At 40.4% G+C, this 13,990-nt stretch overlaps 1 protein-coding gene across 5 annotated transcripts in view; it reads left to right on the top strand.

Moving 5' to 3' along the window:
• Window positions 1–13,990, top strand: part of SYT1 (synaptotagmin 1) — a 333,546-nt gene that overhangs the window by 234,313 nt on the left and 85,243 nt on the right. For all 5 annotated transcript variants that reach the window (XM_058805517.1, XM_058805520.1, XM_058805516.1 and 2 more), the window contains one exon: window positions 10,144–10,328. In XM_058805517.1, coding sequence (XP_058661500.1) covers window positions 10,144–10,328 — 185 coding nt within the window. The remainder of the gene's footprint in view (window positions 1–10,143; window positions 10,329–13,990) is intronic.

The following is a 13,990-nucleotide window of genomic DNA, read 5'->3' as shown; positions in this document are numbered from 1 at the left end:
CAGCCCGTGGTGTAGCTCATGGTGAGATAGGATATGACCCTGCAGTACATGGAGGCCCATGGAGGAACAGAGATCCACCTGCAGCCTGGGGAGGCCCCTGCATTGGAGTAGGTGGAGGCCTGAAGGAAGTTGTGACCCCTTGGGAAGCCTGAGCTTCAGCAGAGTTCTGGCAGGAGCTGTTTGCTGAGCAGGTTTGCTGGCAGGACTGGTGGCCCCATGGAGGATCCACACCAAAGCAGTGTGCTCCTGAAGGACTGCACCCTGAGGGAGGGACCATGCTGGAGCAGCTTGTGAACATCTGCAGCCTGTGGGAAGAACATGTATTAGAGAAGGTTGTGGAGGACTGTCTCCCATGGCATGGACCCCATGTTGTAGCAAGGGAAAAGTGTGAGGAGTCTTCCCCCTGCAGGAGTCCAAAGTAGGGTAGAGATGTGTGATTGACTGACTGCAGACCCCATTTTCTGTCCCCCTGCATCACTGAGGAGGAGGAGGTAGAGAATGTTAGGAGAAATGTTGATCCCACAAAGAAAGGAGGGGTGGAGGGAAGATATTTTAATATTTTGTTTTATTTCTCATACCTTTCTTGATTGGTAATAAATTAAACTAATTTTCCCAAGCTGAGTCTGTTTTACAACAGTAATGGGTGAGTGATCTTTCCATGTCCTTTTCTTGACCCAGGACCTTCCTCTGCCCAGCTGAGAAGAGAGGGGATAGAGCAGCTTTGTCAGGCACCTAGAATCTATCCACGGTTGCTGCACCACAGTAGCAGAGCATGACAAATGAAACTCAAATCTCTTTGTTTGTGCTACAGATCTATAATGATAAAATTAAGTTTTAAGGTCCCAAAGGCTTCCACAAGGCTGGAACATTTTCAGAGCAAGGCATGTCATGATGTTCTCTGTGGCACAGTAACTACCCTACGGATAGTAACTGTTTCACCAGGGTAGGAAGTGCCGTGTTACTGTCCTTCTCAGCAGCATCACTCTTTTGTATGAAACATCCATGCAAAAAATCTGAAAGTGGTCCTCTGACTTGCTGCTTGGGAAGGAGCAGAGAGGAGCAGGTGCCCTAAGGGCTGAGCAAGGCTCCTGGCACTGAGGTGCCAGTGAGATGTGTTGGAAAGATTGCAGCCTTAAGGGGCCTGATGCTAGGATGTAGGGCACCTCTGATGTGTGTATGGTTCTGCTGCCTTACAGGGCCCACGCTGCTGATGATTTGGTGTGCTGGAGGGGTTCATTCTGGCTGTGAGTTTGGGTGGCCTCTGTACTACCAGGGCCCCAAGCAGTGTGCGTGCACCCCAGGGTGGCACTGGGAGTGCCTGCTCTGGTGGTGTCCAAGGTTGCCTTTGCTTGCACCATGTGCATGGCATCCTCCAGCCCTTAGCTCCCTGTACTTGTGGCTGGGTGACTAGGACCTGCAGTTGACATGAACTTTGCTGCTCTGATGCTCCCACACTGTTTTCTGTGCTCTAACCAAGGTAATTTTATTTTGTTTGTACACATGTCTCCACCTGTGAAGTTCAGATACCTACCTCCTTTATAGGAACACTTTGTGGTCTATCAGTGAAAATTGCTGGTGAATATGAGCAATATTCTATTTGAGAACTTTTAAGGTAATATTAACTACCAGAAAGAAATAAAGTTGTTTCTTACTTTCACTGGGAAATTGATGTACTATTCAAGTATTTGTTATCTTTTTATAGTAGTTATTGTCCTTTAATCCTGTCATTGTGTAATAGCATCCTGTGTTAATATTGTATATGTTAATAGAACATTGACAAACACAGAGTTTCTATAAGTTCATCTCATTATAATTCACAAATCTGTTCCTCTTTCAAAGGACTTTACCCCTGCATAGTACTTTATAAAAAAGGTATGCAAATTATCTCTTTCTTTCTAGGCAGTGGAGTTCATACTTAATGTGGGAATTTATAATATTCATATGTAGTATGCATGACTAATTCTAGAATGCAAGAAATGTGATTCCACTTTCAAACATTTAAATACATGACTGACCCTCATTTTCACAGGGCAAACCTGGAAAATGTGATACAAACTGAAAAGGAGTATAAGACCAGTGTCCATTGCGAACAATTAAAGATGTATAGGCAAGAAAGAATAAGCAAGAAAATCAAACATAAGCATACATAAGCATACATAAGCATACATAAGCTACATAAGCATAATTTATTTTTCCCATCAGATTCATTATTTTTGAGGCTTATTCTCTTGATTTTTGAGTCCTGGGATTGATACAACTGGAGTATTTTGTACCTTTGAAACTTCCAGTTCCAAGTCAGATTTTTTTATTGTTTTATTTTCCTACAGTCTTTAGAGGTTCAATATATTGTGGATATCACAAGAAAAACGAAAGGTGGTTTTGATGCCTTGAGAGGCCGCCTAGAACAGAGGCTAGAGAGTTAAAGGAATAAAGTAGGTATTTATTAAAAGGCCTTCAAGGGATACTCCTTGGGCAGTACAAGAGCCAGACCAAGGCTACACCCAAGATGGACAATGGATCACAAGTTTTTAGACTTTTATAAGTTTTGATCCATTTACATATTAGGGTTAAATGTCCAATTACAGCTTCAGATTATGAAGTCCCATTCACCCAGATTGCTCTTCTCAATTCACTGTTTATAACTTTTGAGCCTGAAGCTGCAACAGTGTTCTTGGGTCTCGGGCTGGAAAAGGATTGTTTTGTCTAACTAAACTGTGAGGAGAAGGTGCTAACACTGTATGTGAAGTTCAGAGTTATGTACTGCTGCAGTACAGAGCCTGGAAAACTGAAAGCTAAAACTTAAAGCATCCTTTTAACCACAGAACAGAATTGTTCACATGATGGAAAGCAGTCATCTCAGACTTCTACGTATTTGTTTGTCATGGTTGAATATTAGCCTCATGGATTATTTTGTCCCTTGTCAAGGAAGTATTTGGCCTCAGCTGTTGTTACTACATAGTTTGTGAAGAGTACTCAGCAAACCTCTCTGGCTTCCAGGTATGGTTGGAGGCTCCAGCCTTCTTCATCTTTCCCACCTGCTCAGGGTGCCCCAGTACTGTCTCTGGTAACTTCTAGATGCTGAACTCATTTTTTATTTTAAAAGTTTAGTGGCAACAGATATATGAGCCAATAAGAGTAACCATTCTAAAAATATTATCTCACAGAATCACAGAGTAAACTAGGCTGGAAAAGACCTTTGAGATCGCTGAATCTGACCTGTGACCCAACATTACCTTATCAGCTAAACCATGGCCCTGAGTGCCTCATCAATTCTTTTTTAAACACCTCCAGGGATGGTGACTCAACCACGTCCCTGTGCAGCCCATTCCAATGCTGAAGCACTCTTTCTGTGAAGAATTTTTTTCTGATGCCTAGCCCTGGTGCAGCTTGAGGCTGTGTCCTCTCATCCTGTCATTGGTCACCTGGGAGGAGACCTACCCTCGCCTGGCTGCAGCCACCCTACTGGAGTAGAAGGCATCTTTCCCCAAAGTCATTCCTTTCCCTACACTGTTTTCTGTATGAAGTGACCTAGAGGTTTTGCTGGAAAGGGGAACTGTTCTGTTTGTCTCACTGGCCAGCATTACAGTCATTCCCAAGGGATGTGCCATCCAGCAGGAGGCTGGGCTGCTGGTGTCTCCTGTGGGTCCCTGTGTGCCGGGTGCAGTGTATCATCTTTCATAGAGGGCAATGGAAGAAATTGCTGTATTTGCTGGAGCAAGTGGGAAGCAGGAGCCTGCAGGAGGGGTGAGAGCTGTGAAAGGGTAAGAGGAGAGCTGACATCCCTGCAGAAGCATGGCACTGCTGGGAAGAGCAGCCAGAGACCACAGGAGGGACCTTGCTGAGGAGTCATCTGGCCACCAGAGAGGTGGTGCCCTAGTTGAGCTGAAAATGAGCCCAAGAGAGCAGTCCCAAGTGACAGTGACAGAGCCAGCAGAGCACAGGGCTCTGCTAACCCTCTTCTGCTTTTACTCTGTCTCATTTTGATTGGGGCTGAAGGGGAATGTGGAGGTAAACAGAGGAGCTGTTTTCATTGTAATATTTATACAGATGAAACCTGACATTTAAGCTTGAAGGCCTTTGAAGGCCAATCTCTCTGGGGTACTTCCTTCAAGGAGATATCTCAGCAGCTTTACTTCCTCCCTCTGGCTGCTGCACTATCCTGTCTCATCTGGACTCTCCCATCTTGCTTTCTCTTGCTTTCTCCCCATGTGTCTCCAGAGAGGAGCTGATGAGACTGAGCAGTGAGGAACTGGAGGAGAGAGGGAGCAAAACAAAGAGGGAGGGAGGAGCACAACAAAGAAGATACAGTGTTGGGTAATTGTGTTTTACTTTGACAGAACACAACACATGCTGTAAAAGGTGAATTCCTACCAGCAGTAATAAACATAAATGACCTGCAAATTACAATAGTAGGTGTGGTTTTGCCCTCAGGTAAATATCTTAGTTCTTTTATGCATTTTGATTTCCAGTTTTTGAGCATACAGTAGACGCATCATAGTCCCAAACAGCCCAAGCACCTTGGCTAAATTTGTACGTGTATCAGGGATTACTGCTGAATTCAGTGTGGATTTGTTTGCAAAGAATGGAATGTTCAGTCATAGAAATTTTGCATAATCTTGCATGATAATGTCTAAAAAGCTATAGGCAGAGGTATATTCAGTCAGTGAACTCATCTGATCAGTGCACTTCCACAGACTGTTATTTTTTGTGGAGATCTTTCACTGTCAGAACGTACCTCTTTTAGTAAAGTTAAGGCTTCAGTAACTTCCATAAACTATTCATAGAGAGAGTCTTATGCAACTGCACATGCTCAAAAAATAGAGGGGAGAAATATGAGCATGAGTGCACTCATTAAGTTGTTTTGTGATGGTTCTTTCTAGTGATGGGTCAAAGGTAGCAGTGTGAACTTTAAACAGAAGAAAGAAATGTTGTAGTGAATGTAAGAAAGTAAAAGTAATATTTTGCAAGCATGCTGTTAAAACAAGAGGTCACGCAGGAGAGTGTCTGGGGTGGAAATGTAGCTATGTAAGCCTGAATGGTAGTATTTAAATTATCAGCACATGCAAGTATGTATTTTCACTTTTTGTCTTTCCTGAGTCATTTTACCATGTTTTAGCATTTCTTTTCTTTGCATTGATCACCTTTGTATTCCTTCTGCTATCACAGTGGTATCTTTTACCTGGGTCCTTGCTTTCAGGACATTTTCTATAAGTAGCTTCTAATGAATGTCAAGTTGATTTCCAGAACATGGTCCGTGGAGAATTTCTTTACAAAAAGTCTGAATATGGCTACATATGAAATTTCCTCCCTGATTAGAAGCTGTAAGTGCAAAAAGCTAAGAAAAAACTACAGTTTCATAAACTAAAACTGCCAGTGAGCCCATATTCAGGCTACCAGAGCTTTAGATTACAGCAATGTGCTTCACATACAACTATTTGGTAGTTGCAGCTCCTATTAACCATCATGCCCCCTCTGAAACACAGATTATTAATATTTATCAATTCCAACATGCTATGGGCCTGAATAACATGGAAGCTGCCATCATCTGATAGTCCTTTGCTGTCACAGTTTAAGTGGGGCTGCTTAATTGCTTAATTGGGAATTTTTGGTGAACAGTATTTTTGGTATGGGAGTCTTCACTTTTTAATTCAGTCCTTCTCTTCAGTTCTTCATTGACCTTCCTTCTATTTGTGTTCAAAGTTGGTAAAGTTTCTTCTGACATTGCACTCAGAAAGGGAAGAAAATCATTAGGATTAAGGATTTTATTCTCTTTCCCAGAGTGCAGCACTTTGATGCCATTACACGTTTTGTGATTTCCCCCTTAAAGTCTTTCCTCTGCAGTCAGATGTCCTCCAAGGCATTTGATAATTTTAGATCATCTCACGGAAATGTCAGTTTTAGACCCAAGGCCTGTACCTCCCCAAGTATTTTGTGTAAAGCCAAGTAAGGATGTCTTTATATAAAGGACAAAATTTGTAGCTCTTAAATTGAATAACTCAGTAATATATCCTTCCCTTAGAATCTAGCATGCTCAAAGGACCAAGATTTAAGGACAGGTTGGGACACAAGCTGTACCTAGTGCAGCTCAGCAGAAGCAAGTCAGTGAAATGAAGCAGTCAGTCCTGAGGACTCGAGGTTTGTAGGGGCAGTGCTTTGGCTCTCATGGGCAAATTGCCTTTTGCAGCTGGAGCATCACTAGGTGACCTCTGGGCATGTGTATTCCCACTGTGTCCATTGTGCCCTCACAAATTGCTGCAGAACACGAGTACAAGCACAACCTATGGGTATGGTCTGGAGATAAGCCTTGTAAGCAGACTCCTAAGCCCAAACTAAAATGATAATCTAAGAGCATCACAGCTGCTTTGTTTGTGAAATGTATCAAGTGCATCAAATGACCCACAACATGCGCATAACACTGTCTGGCATTAGTGGAAGGAGGCAACAGAGAGAGATAAGAGAGCTTGCACTTATCTGCATCCATGTCTGACTGTTGTTCAGCATGAGTGAAGTATGCAAAATTGGTACTCAAAATGCCTTGATTCAACACATTCCTAGAGCTTACTTACTCCTTTCAGTGCCCTGCTGTTGCCCAGGAGTAAGCCATGTGTTTCTTTTTCTCTACACTCTTCTTTTGCAAATAGGCTTCATTCCTGCATTTCTCACCAAAGTCCTAGAGCATACTTTGGATTGGATCAATAACACTAATTCAAGACCTTATTTACTAACTGCTACTCAGCAAATCCCCTCTTATAGATTTGTCTTTAAGAGCTTTGTAGAATCACCAAATCACTTAGACATTCATGACAGCTTCTTCAAAATAAGTATTCTGTATTTTCCCAGAGGAGTAGAACAAAGAAAATAGCACTGAAACACCAGAAAGTTTACACACATATTCATTGTCCTTGAACCCATAGCTTTTGCTCAGTCGGGTAGGTAAGTATTGCTTGTTTCAAAGCACCCCCTTGTGCAGGCAGTCGGTAAGACAAGTTGTACAAGAAGCTTCTGGCTCCCTGACACCTTGATCTGCATGGGTCATGATCAGCATTTTCCAAGTCTCCCACCCTGCTTCATCTGCCACAGAGCTCTTTTGTTCAATGCTTCGTGTCCAGGGACTTCCTGAGGTTTCAAACTGCTCAGCCTGGTCAAACTGGTACAATATGGATGGAGGTAGTCTTCAAACTGTAGGTTCCCACTGTTGTCCACTGGTAAAATAGAATTCTTTGAAAATCTGGTATAACCATGGGTAGAGTCCAACTGAAATTGATCAATATGGATGTTCAATGTGCCGCTGCACAAAAAAGAAATTTCTTACACTTTTGATAAGGTTCTTATAGATATTAGTCACAGCTGGTAAACAGGATCCTTAAAAGTAAAAGGCTGCAGATTTGAGTCTTCCAAATTGACTAGTGACTTCAGTCTGTCGACCTGACAATGACTTTATAGAAAGGTAGCTTTTGAAACCTTATCTTTTCCAAATTTAAGGCTCTTCTGGTACCATCATAAATTGAGGAACACAGGCAGAAAAACTCTCAAAGTCTTTAGTAATTCTGGAAAATTTTGTCAATATTATGTAAAATTATTAACATTTTAAAATATTTGTATCATGCTTTTGAAAGGAAACAAACATCTCTTCAAAGCGAATGATAGCTGTATGTTTCAGTTGTCCAAAATCTATTATTTACATCCATTGACTGGGCAATCTCTGTTGACAGCAATGTTCAAATGAGCCATTTCTTAGACAGAGATAGTACACTTCTATTGGGAAAAATAATCCATTCCTTTTTGGTTTTGAAATTTGAAGTGTTTTTGTAAATGTCCAGATTTTGTGCTGCCTCCATTTTTTTTATTTTAGTGCTAATGCTTTTTTTAATAAAAATTTAGCAGATTTTTTCTGAAGAGGTAAGTGAGGAATTCTGCATAATTCTTGGTGTCCTAGATATTAATTCAATGATCATTTAATTGCATCACAAGAGCTATTGTTGAAATTAAATTACAAACAGCTGAGAGCAGACCACACATTGTAAAAAATAAGCTGAGGTATCTGCACGTGTTTCAGATGTTTCCCCAGGTACCCTACATTTTTCATGCTTCAATGAACCAAGGCAGCAGTGCCAGAATCCCACCTGATACAACACTTTCAGCACAAAGGCACTTGAATTCACTACCTACACAAGCTTTTTCATCTGCAGGATGCATATGTGTTTGTCCTGTTAATGCCTACATTCCCTGTCTCCTCAACCCATTGATTCTAACAGTTTACCTGCTCGTGCTGTGTTCCTCTTCTCTTACCTCAGAGTGGCATCCTCCTGGCAGAACCCCATCCCATATTGTTGCTATTCCCCATATTAATTCTTCAGGCACTGCAGACAAATCAGTGAAATAAAACACTGATAAATTTGGGTGCATCATTAATTTCCTTTTATCATCACTCCTGTGGATTATCTTAGATACAGTGTTATGTAAATGCTGTTTCAGACTAAGTACATGTGAAGTTTGGAATTTGAGTAGAGCCCATAGTTCTTGTGAAAGATGATGGGTTTACATTTCTGAGTGCTGGGTGAAAAAAAATACGTAAAAGCGTCAGTTGTGCTACAAAATGGTACTACACCAGATATGAAGACAAAATTAAATACTAATGCATGAAATACAGATTTTAAGTTGTGATAAGTGCAGATCTAATGCAGCTTTAACTGCAGAATTGCTGCTGCTGACTTCATAAAACACATCCCATAAACAGCTGCTAATCTATTCACCATTTGTGTCCTACCATTCATTTGTTTAGTAATCAGTTCTCATTTGTTCTACATATGGTACAGCTTTCCTTTTATAGCAGCTGCATTTAAGGAACAATTGGAGGCACAAAAATATTACAGAAATATTGAACTATTCTCCTAGATTTTTATCTGTCATTAGGGTAGTTTCAATTAAAGTTAGAAAATAAGTTCATTAAATATGGAGTAAGGAAGGTGTATATGCTCTGTCATGTTCCTGAACTGGTAATTTGTAGTGGAAGTTCCGGTGACTATGCTTTGCACTCCTCTTAGCTCCTTTAGGCAATTAATTTTCTCTATTTATACCATCCATTCCCTTTTGTGATTCACTGACGTCAACATGTCAAATTTGATTCACTTTTTGGCTTTGCTCTGTAGCTCTGTATCATATTCGAGACCTTTAGGTAATGTACTGAGTATCTTACAGACCAACTGAGTACATTTCAAGATTTTAGAAAATGACAGTTTACAAGATTTAAAATTTTGTCAGGTGCTCTGCTTAAATGTGGGAATCAGTAGTTGTTAAAGCTGATTTGTGTGAAGATAATTGCCTTCTGGAGTACTTGTGTTTAAGTGTCATCTTAATTGCTTCTTTCCAAAAATTCTGATCTTTAACAGGAACATTTTATGCTAGTAAGTGTTCTCCTATTTATTCATGCTTCAGCCATGTCCTGCAGCCTGAACTTAATGAAAAACTGTAGCACAATCTTTTGTTTATAGGAGAGTATAGGTGAGAATACAGCTGAAACTTTGCTAGTGTTTAGGGCATGATGCCAGCTAGGGCAAACGCCCGTGGATTGGACAGCCCTCTGTCCTTGGTCTGTCTGCACTGGTGACCTTGACCTGCAGCTATTGCGAGGAATCTGCGAATCTGTCAAGTGCAGCGGTGGGCAGAGGAAAAGGGCTGTTCATTAGAACTGACTGCTTGGATCAGACACCATTCCAGAAAAGGGAAATTTCCAGTCAGTTCCACCCGATTCAGCCGCAATGCCAGGTGGGTTGGGGAGATGATTAAAGAAAGAAATGAGTAATTGCTTAAATGTGCCGAGCATTTTACAGATTGCACAGAGTAAATATTTTGGATATACTCTTTTCAGATGGTTGATGAATCAAAATAGCTGCAGGTGAGTTTGATATGTGTCACCAGGCTTGTATATAGATAGATGTGTTAAATTGGCTTTGTATGGGCAAATGCTCAGTTGGGAGAAATATATAAATGATGACAGCATATTTTAGAAAGGATCTCAGGTATTTCTGCCAGGCATTTTCATTGAAAAAGGTTTAGCTGTGAGAGAAATGTGCTTGTTTCTAAATTTAACCCTACTAACAGTTTACCACCTTCTTTTTGTGTGTGTGTCTTTTTCTCTTCCAGTGCCACCTTGGGCCTTAATAGCCATAGCCATAGTTGCAGTCCTGTTAATCCTCACCTGCTGCTTTTGTCTCTGTAAGAAATGCTTGTTCAAAAAGAAGAACAAGAAGAAGGGAAAGGAGAAGGGAGGAAAGAATGCTATTAACATGAAGGATGTTAAAGATTTAGGGAAAAGCATGAAAGACCAGGTAAAGTAACTCTCTGTTTCTTGAACTTTTGGGTTGCATTTGAAGGTTTCTGTTTGATGTGTCTAGAAAAAGCTGTGCTTATTGTCTCAGTAGTAGCTCTGTGAAAAGTGGACTGATTGACAACATCTTCTCAGTGGTATCACAAGGGATGAGCCTGGGTGTGGCATCGCAGATGAAGCAGCCAGCCAATTTCCCTGCTCTGCTAAAAACAGAGCAGGCATTTAGTGACTCATCCTTAAGGGGTGAGTTTATCAAGGGTGTCCTGCTTGCTTCAAAATGGAGCAACTGTGTGCAATTTTCACTGTACTTTTTTTCAGGGCCAATGTTTATGTATCTTTATATGTCTTACTAGCAGGATTTCTGAGATTACATGATAAAGAAGAGTAGTTGTGAACTCTAAATTTCTTTTTACACAAAAGTTCAAGCTGGGAAGGAAACAATAGTATAGAGGCTAAAATGAGAATCAGGAGCAAGGAGAAATAATGAAAAAGAAAAACCACAGGGACATTCAACACAGTGATGTTTGGAGAATTCATTTTGTTCTAGAGAGGAGAAGATTAAAGATAACAGGCCATACTTGGAGCTGTAAGTCAACTGAGTAACTTTGAGAAGATAAATATAATACCCTTTGAGAGCAGCATAATTTTTATAAGGGCAGAAGAGCTTGTCCTTCAAGTCTGCTTGGTGGAGGAGAAGCAGAGGTTGCAGGGCTTAATCCTAAGGGCCACAGACTCAACTAATACCTTCCTGAGAGAAAACAAAGCTTTTTATTCATGGGATTTTAGTAATGCTCTTCCTGGAGCAAACTGTTTGGAATGAGCAGCAGAATGAGGAAATAAACATGAAGTATCTGCTTGTCCTCAAAGCTCGGAGATTTCCTAAGCTAAGAAGACAAAGGGCTAGATTTTTCAAAAAGGAAGGACTGAAGAAATTTAGAGAATTGCTTTGCAAACCCACATGAGTAGAAGCAAATAACTTTAATTGCATAGTCAAGTCTGTGTTCCCAAGACTCTTGGGGAGGTTGAGCTAGAGCAGTACAGGAGTAATAACCCAGTCAAAAAGAGAGAAGAAAAGCATGTTCAGGAATAAGGAGATGATTTCACAAGTTGGGATATAGCATAGAAGAAAGCTGAGCTGAAGGCAGGTTGATCAGAAATCCAAGTCAGATCTGGGAACCCGAGAACTAAGGCCAGGTGGTCAGGGACAAGAGCCAAGAAGAGAATCTTAAAGCACGGTAGCTAAAGAGGCCCATGGCCCAAGTGCAGAACAAGTGGTGAAATGCCACTGCTCAGTGAGGGAGCAGCCAGCAGTGTGGTTCATCAGCCAGTCTTAAGGGTCCTGGAATAGGTTAGCATGCTTTTCCAGGCATGTAGGGTGTAGTAGGGGGAGAGCAACATCAGGAAGTGAGGTGAGGGTGAGGAAGCCTTACAAGTCTGATGACCAGCTGCAATCAATCACATAAGAGGAGTCCAAAAGGAGCACAGATAAGGGGAGGAAAATAATGGGTAAGTGTACAGCTATCCAAGCCATTTCCAGTTTCAGAGAGAAGAGGACAAAGAGCAAATGCTGGAGACCCTTACATCCCCATTGCAAGTGGATTACTTTAGATACTGCACTGGTTGCAGTTTTAACCCTGGTTCCTCCTGGAGATTCAGTGCTTTGTGTGCCACACTGGTGTACTGGAGTGTGTGGCACCAACACAAGACAAGTTCACACCTGAGAAAAACATTGTCAGTACACAAAATCACCAATGTAGGTGGAGGTATTCCAAGGTTAGAAAGATTAGTGAGACTGAGCTCAAGAAATACCAGAGCAGAAATTTTGAGCTCTCTCTTGAAGAAGATACTATGCTGCTGGTTTTTTTCTCCATATGATGAATGTGACACGAACTCCTTCTCTTAAAGCACTTTGATTTAGCATTCATCCCTGTATTTATAGGCTTTGTTCTGAGGTATTAATATTAAGAAATTGTGAGATATTTTCCCTTAAATGTATGGAAAATCAGGTCATCACTTGTTGGCTTATTCTAGGCTACTGTAAGCTAGCTCTCCCATTGAACCCAGAATAATTTGGAAGAACTGCTTTGATTATGCTGATGGAAAAATTTCTGGAGAACTTTGTTATGTCCTGCTAATGATAATGAACCTATTACTTTCTCATACGATAAATAATGTGCAGTTTGTTTATTGATATTTATGTGGAATTTGTTCCATATCATGTAAGGCCTTTGTTGTATTTACAATGTATTATTAAGTGTTTTTAATTATATTCATTAGGACCTGGATAAATGACCATTGATTCTTGGAAAATAAGTATTTGAAATGCAAAAATACATTATTTTATTAATATTGAGCTCCATTTGTATCTTTTTAATGGGAAAATTTGATAAAAAGCTGAATCCTACATCTTTTGTCTACAAAAATATGTCAAATTTTGAAATGTTGCACAGATAGGTATTTTAAGATTATTCCATTCAAAATACTTGGTATAGTTATTTAAACCTACATTTGTCTGGATATTTTGGGATTTAACTAGCATGTTTTGTTTTGCACAGTTAAACCTAAGGAGGGTAGATTCACAGTTGGTGTAAATTTCAGACCTTTAATAAGTAGATCACCAGCTCTCCAGCTACCTCTCCTTGCTGTCTGGGATTTCAAACTCAGGCTGAAAGTTTCTTTAATTCGCACCTTAAATTTCTAGCAGTCTGACAGTGTACAGATTTTAAGTCCTTGGCATTCAGTAACTTTTGCCAACTTGATTCCTAATGCAACATTTTGGCTGTCATTTTTTCCTTTATGATGTGGTTCTTATTCTAACAGTTAATCTCGACTTACCAGTGCAGGTTTTCACATACCTAGCTGAACTCAAGGCAATGCTAAATGTAGTGTACTTCAGTTAAGAGAATTGAAGCATTTTAGAGGCTCTGGCATAAAACAGAAAGGGGAATAATAAGAATGCCTTTTAGCTCTTCAAAGAAGCAAATTGTTAAAAAAGTAGTTGAAGAGTAAGATGTAAATCTAATGCCATTATAAAGGGCAACATATAGTACTAATGTTGTCAAAAACTGAAAAACCTACTTCAGTCATTGTTAGGCCTGAACCTGCAAGTAGTAATTACTTCTGCCTTCAGCTAAAAGTGCATAGTAGCAGTTTGTAGTCACATGGCATCTTGCAGGATCCTAGTTCCCTAGGCACACAAAGTCGGAAGAGAGTGCCATTTGGTAAACTGAAAGCAACAGTTCCTGGAAATGAAATTTTTATCTTAGTCTGGATTTTTTTGTTGAGAACTACTGAACTACTTTTATTCATGCCTATCCACAGCAAATCATTATAGAGCTATGTAACTTGGCATAGTTTAAGATCCTTTTGAAATAGAGTCACAGTCAGCTCAAGTCGCACATTGATAGCTAGATAACACAGAAAGGGGAATAAATTTTTTGTCTCTTTTAGAATATTTGTGCTTCAAAATATCCACTTCCCTAAACACAATTCAAAAGAGAAATTGTCTTTATATGAAGATGATCAAAAGATGTAGCTGAGGTAGGATAGGAGATAAGTTTAAAATGAGGTTAGGTTTCCAGTCTTGAGACCTGTTTCCATTGCAGACAAGGCTTACTTTTTCAAGTCGAGTATGCAGCTCTACCAAAGGCCCCTGGGAGGATT

This window comes from Ammospiza caudacuta, chromosome 5 (assembly GCF_027887145.1).
Source record: "Ammospiza caudacuta isolate bAmmCau1 chromosome 5, bAmmCau1.pri, whole genome shotgun sequence".
NCBI classification, from domain to species: Eukaryota; Metazoa; Chordata; class Aves; order Passeriformes; family Passerellidae; genus Ammospiza; species Ammospiza caudacuta.
This window is presented reverse-complemented; position numbering and strand designations above follow the sequence as displayed.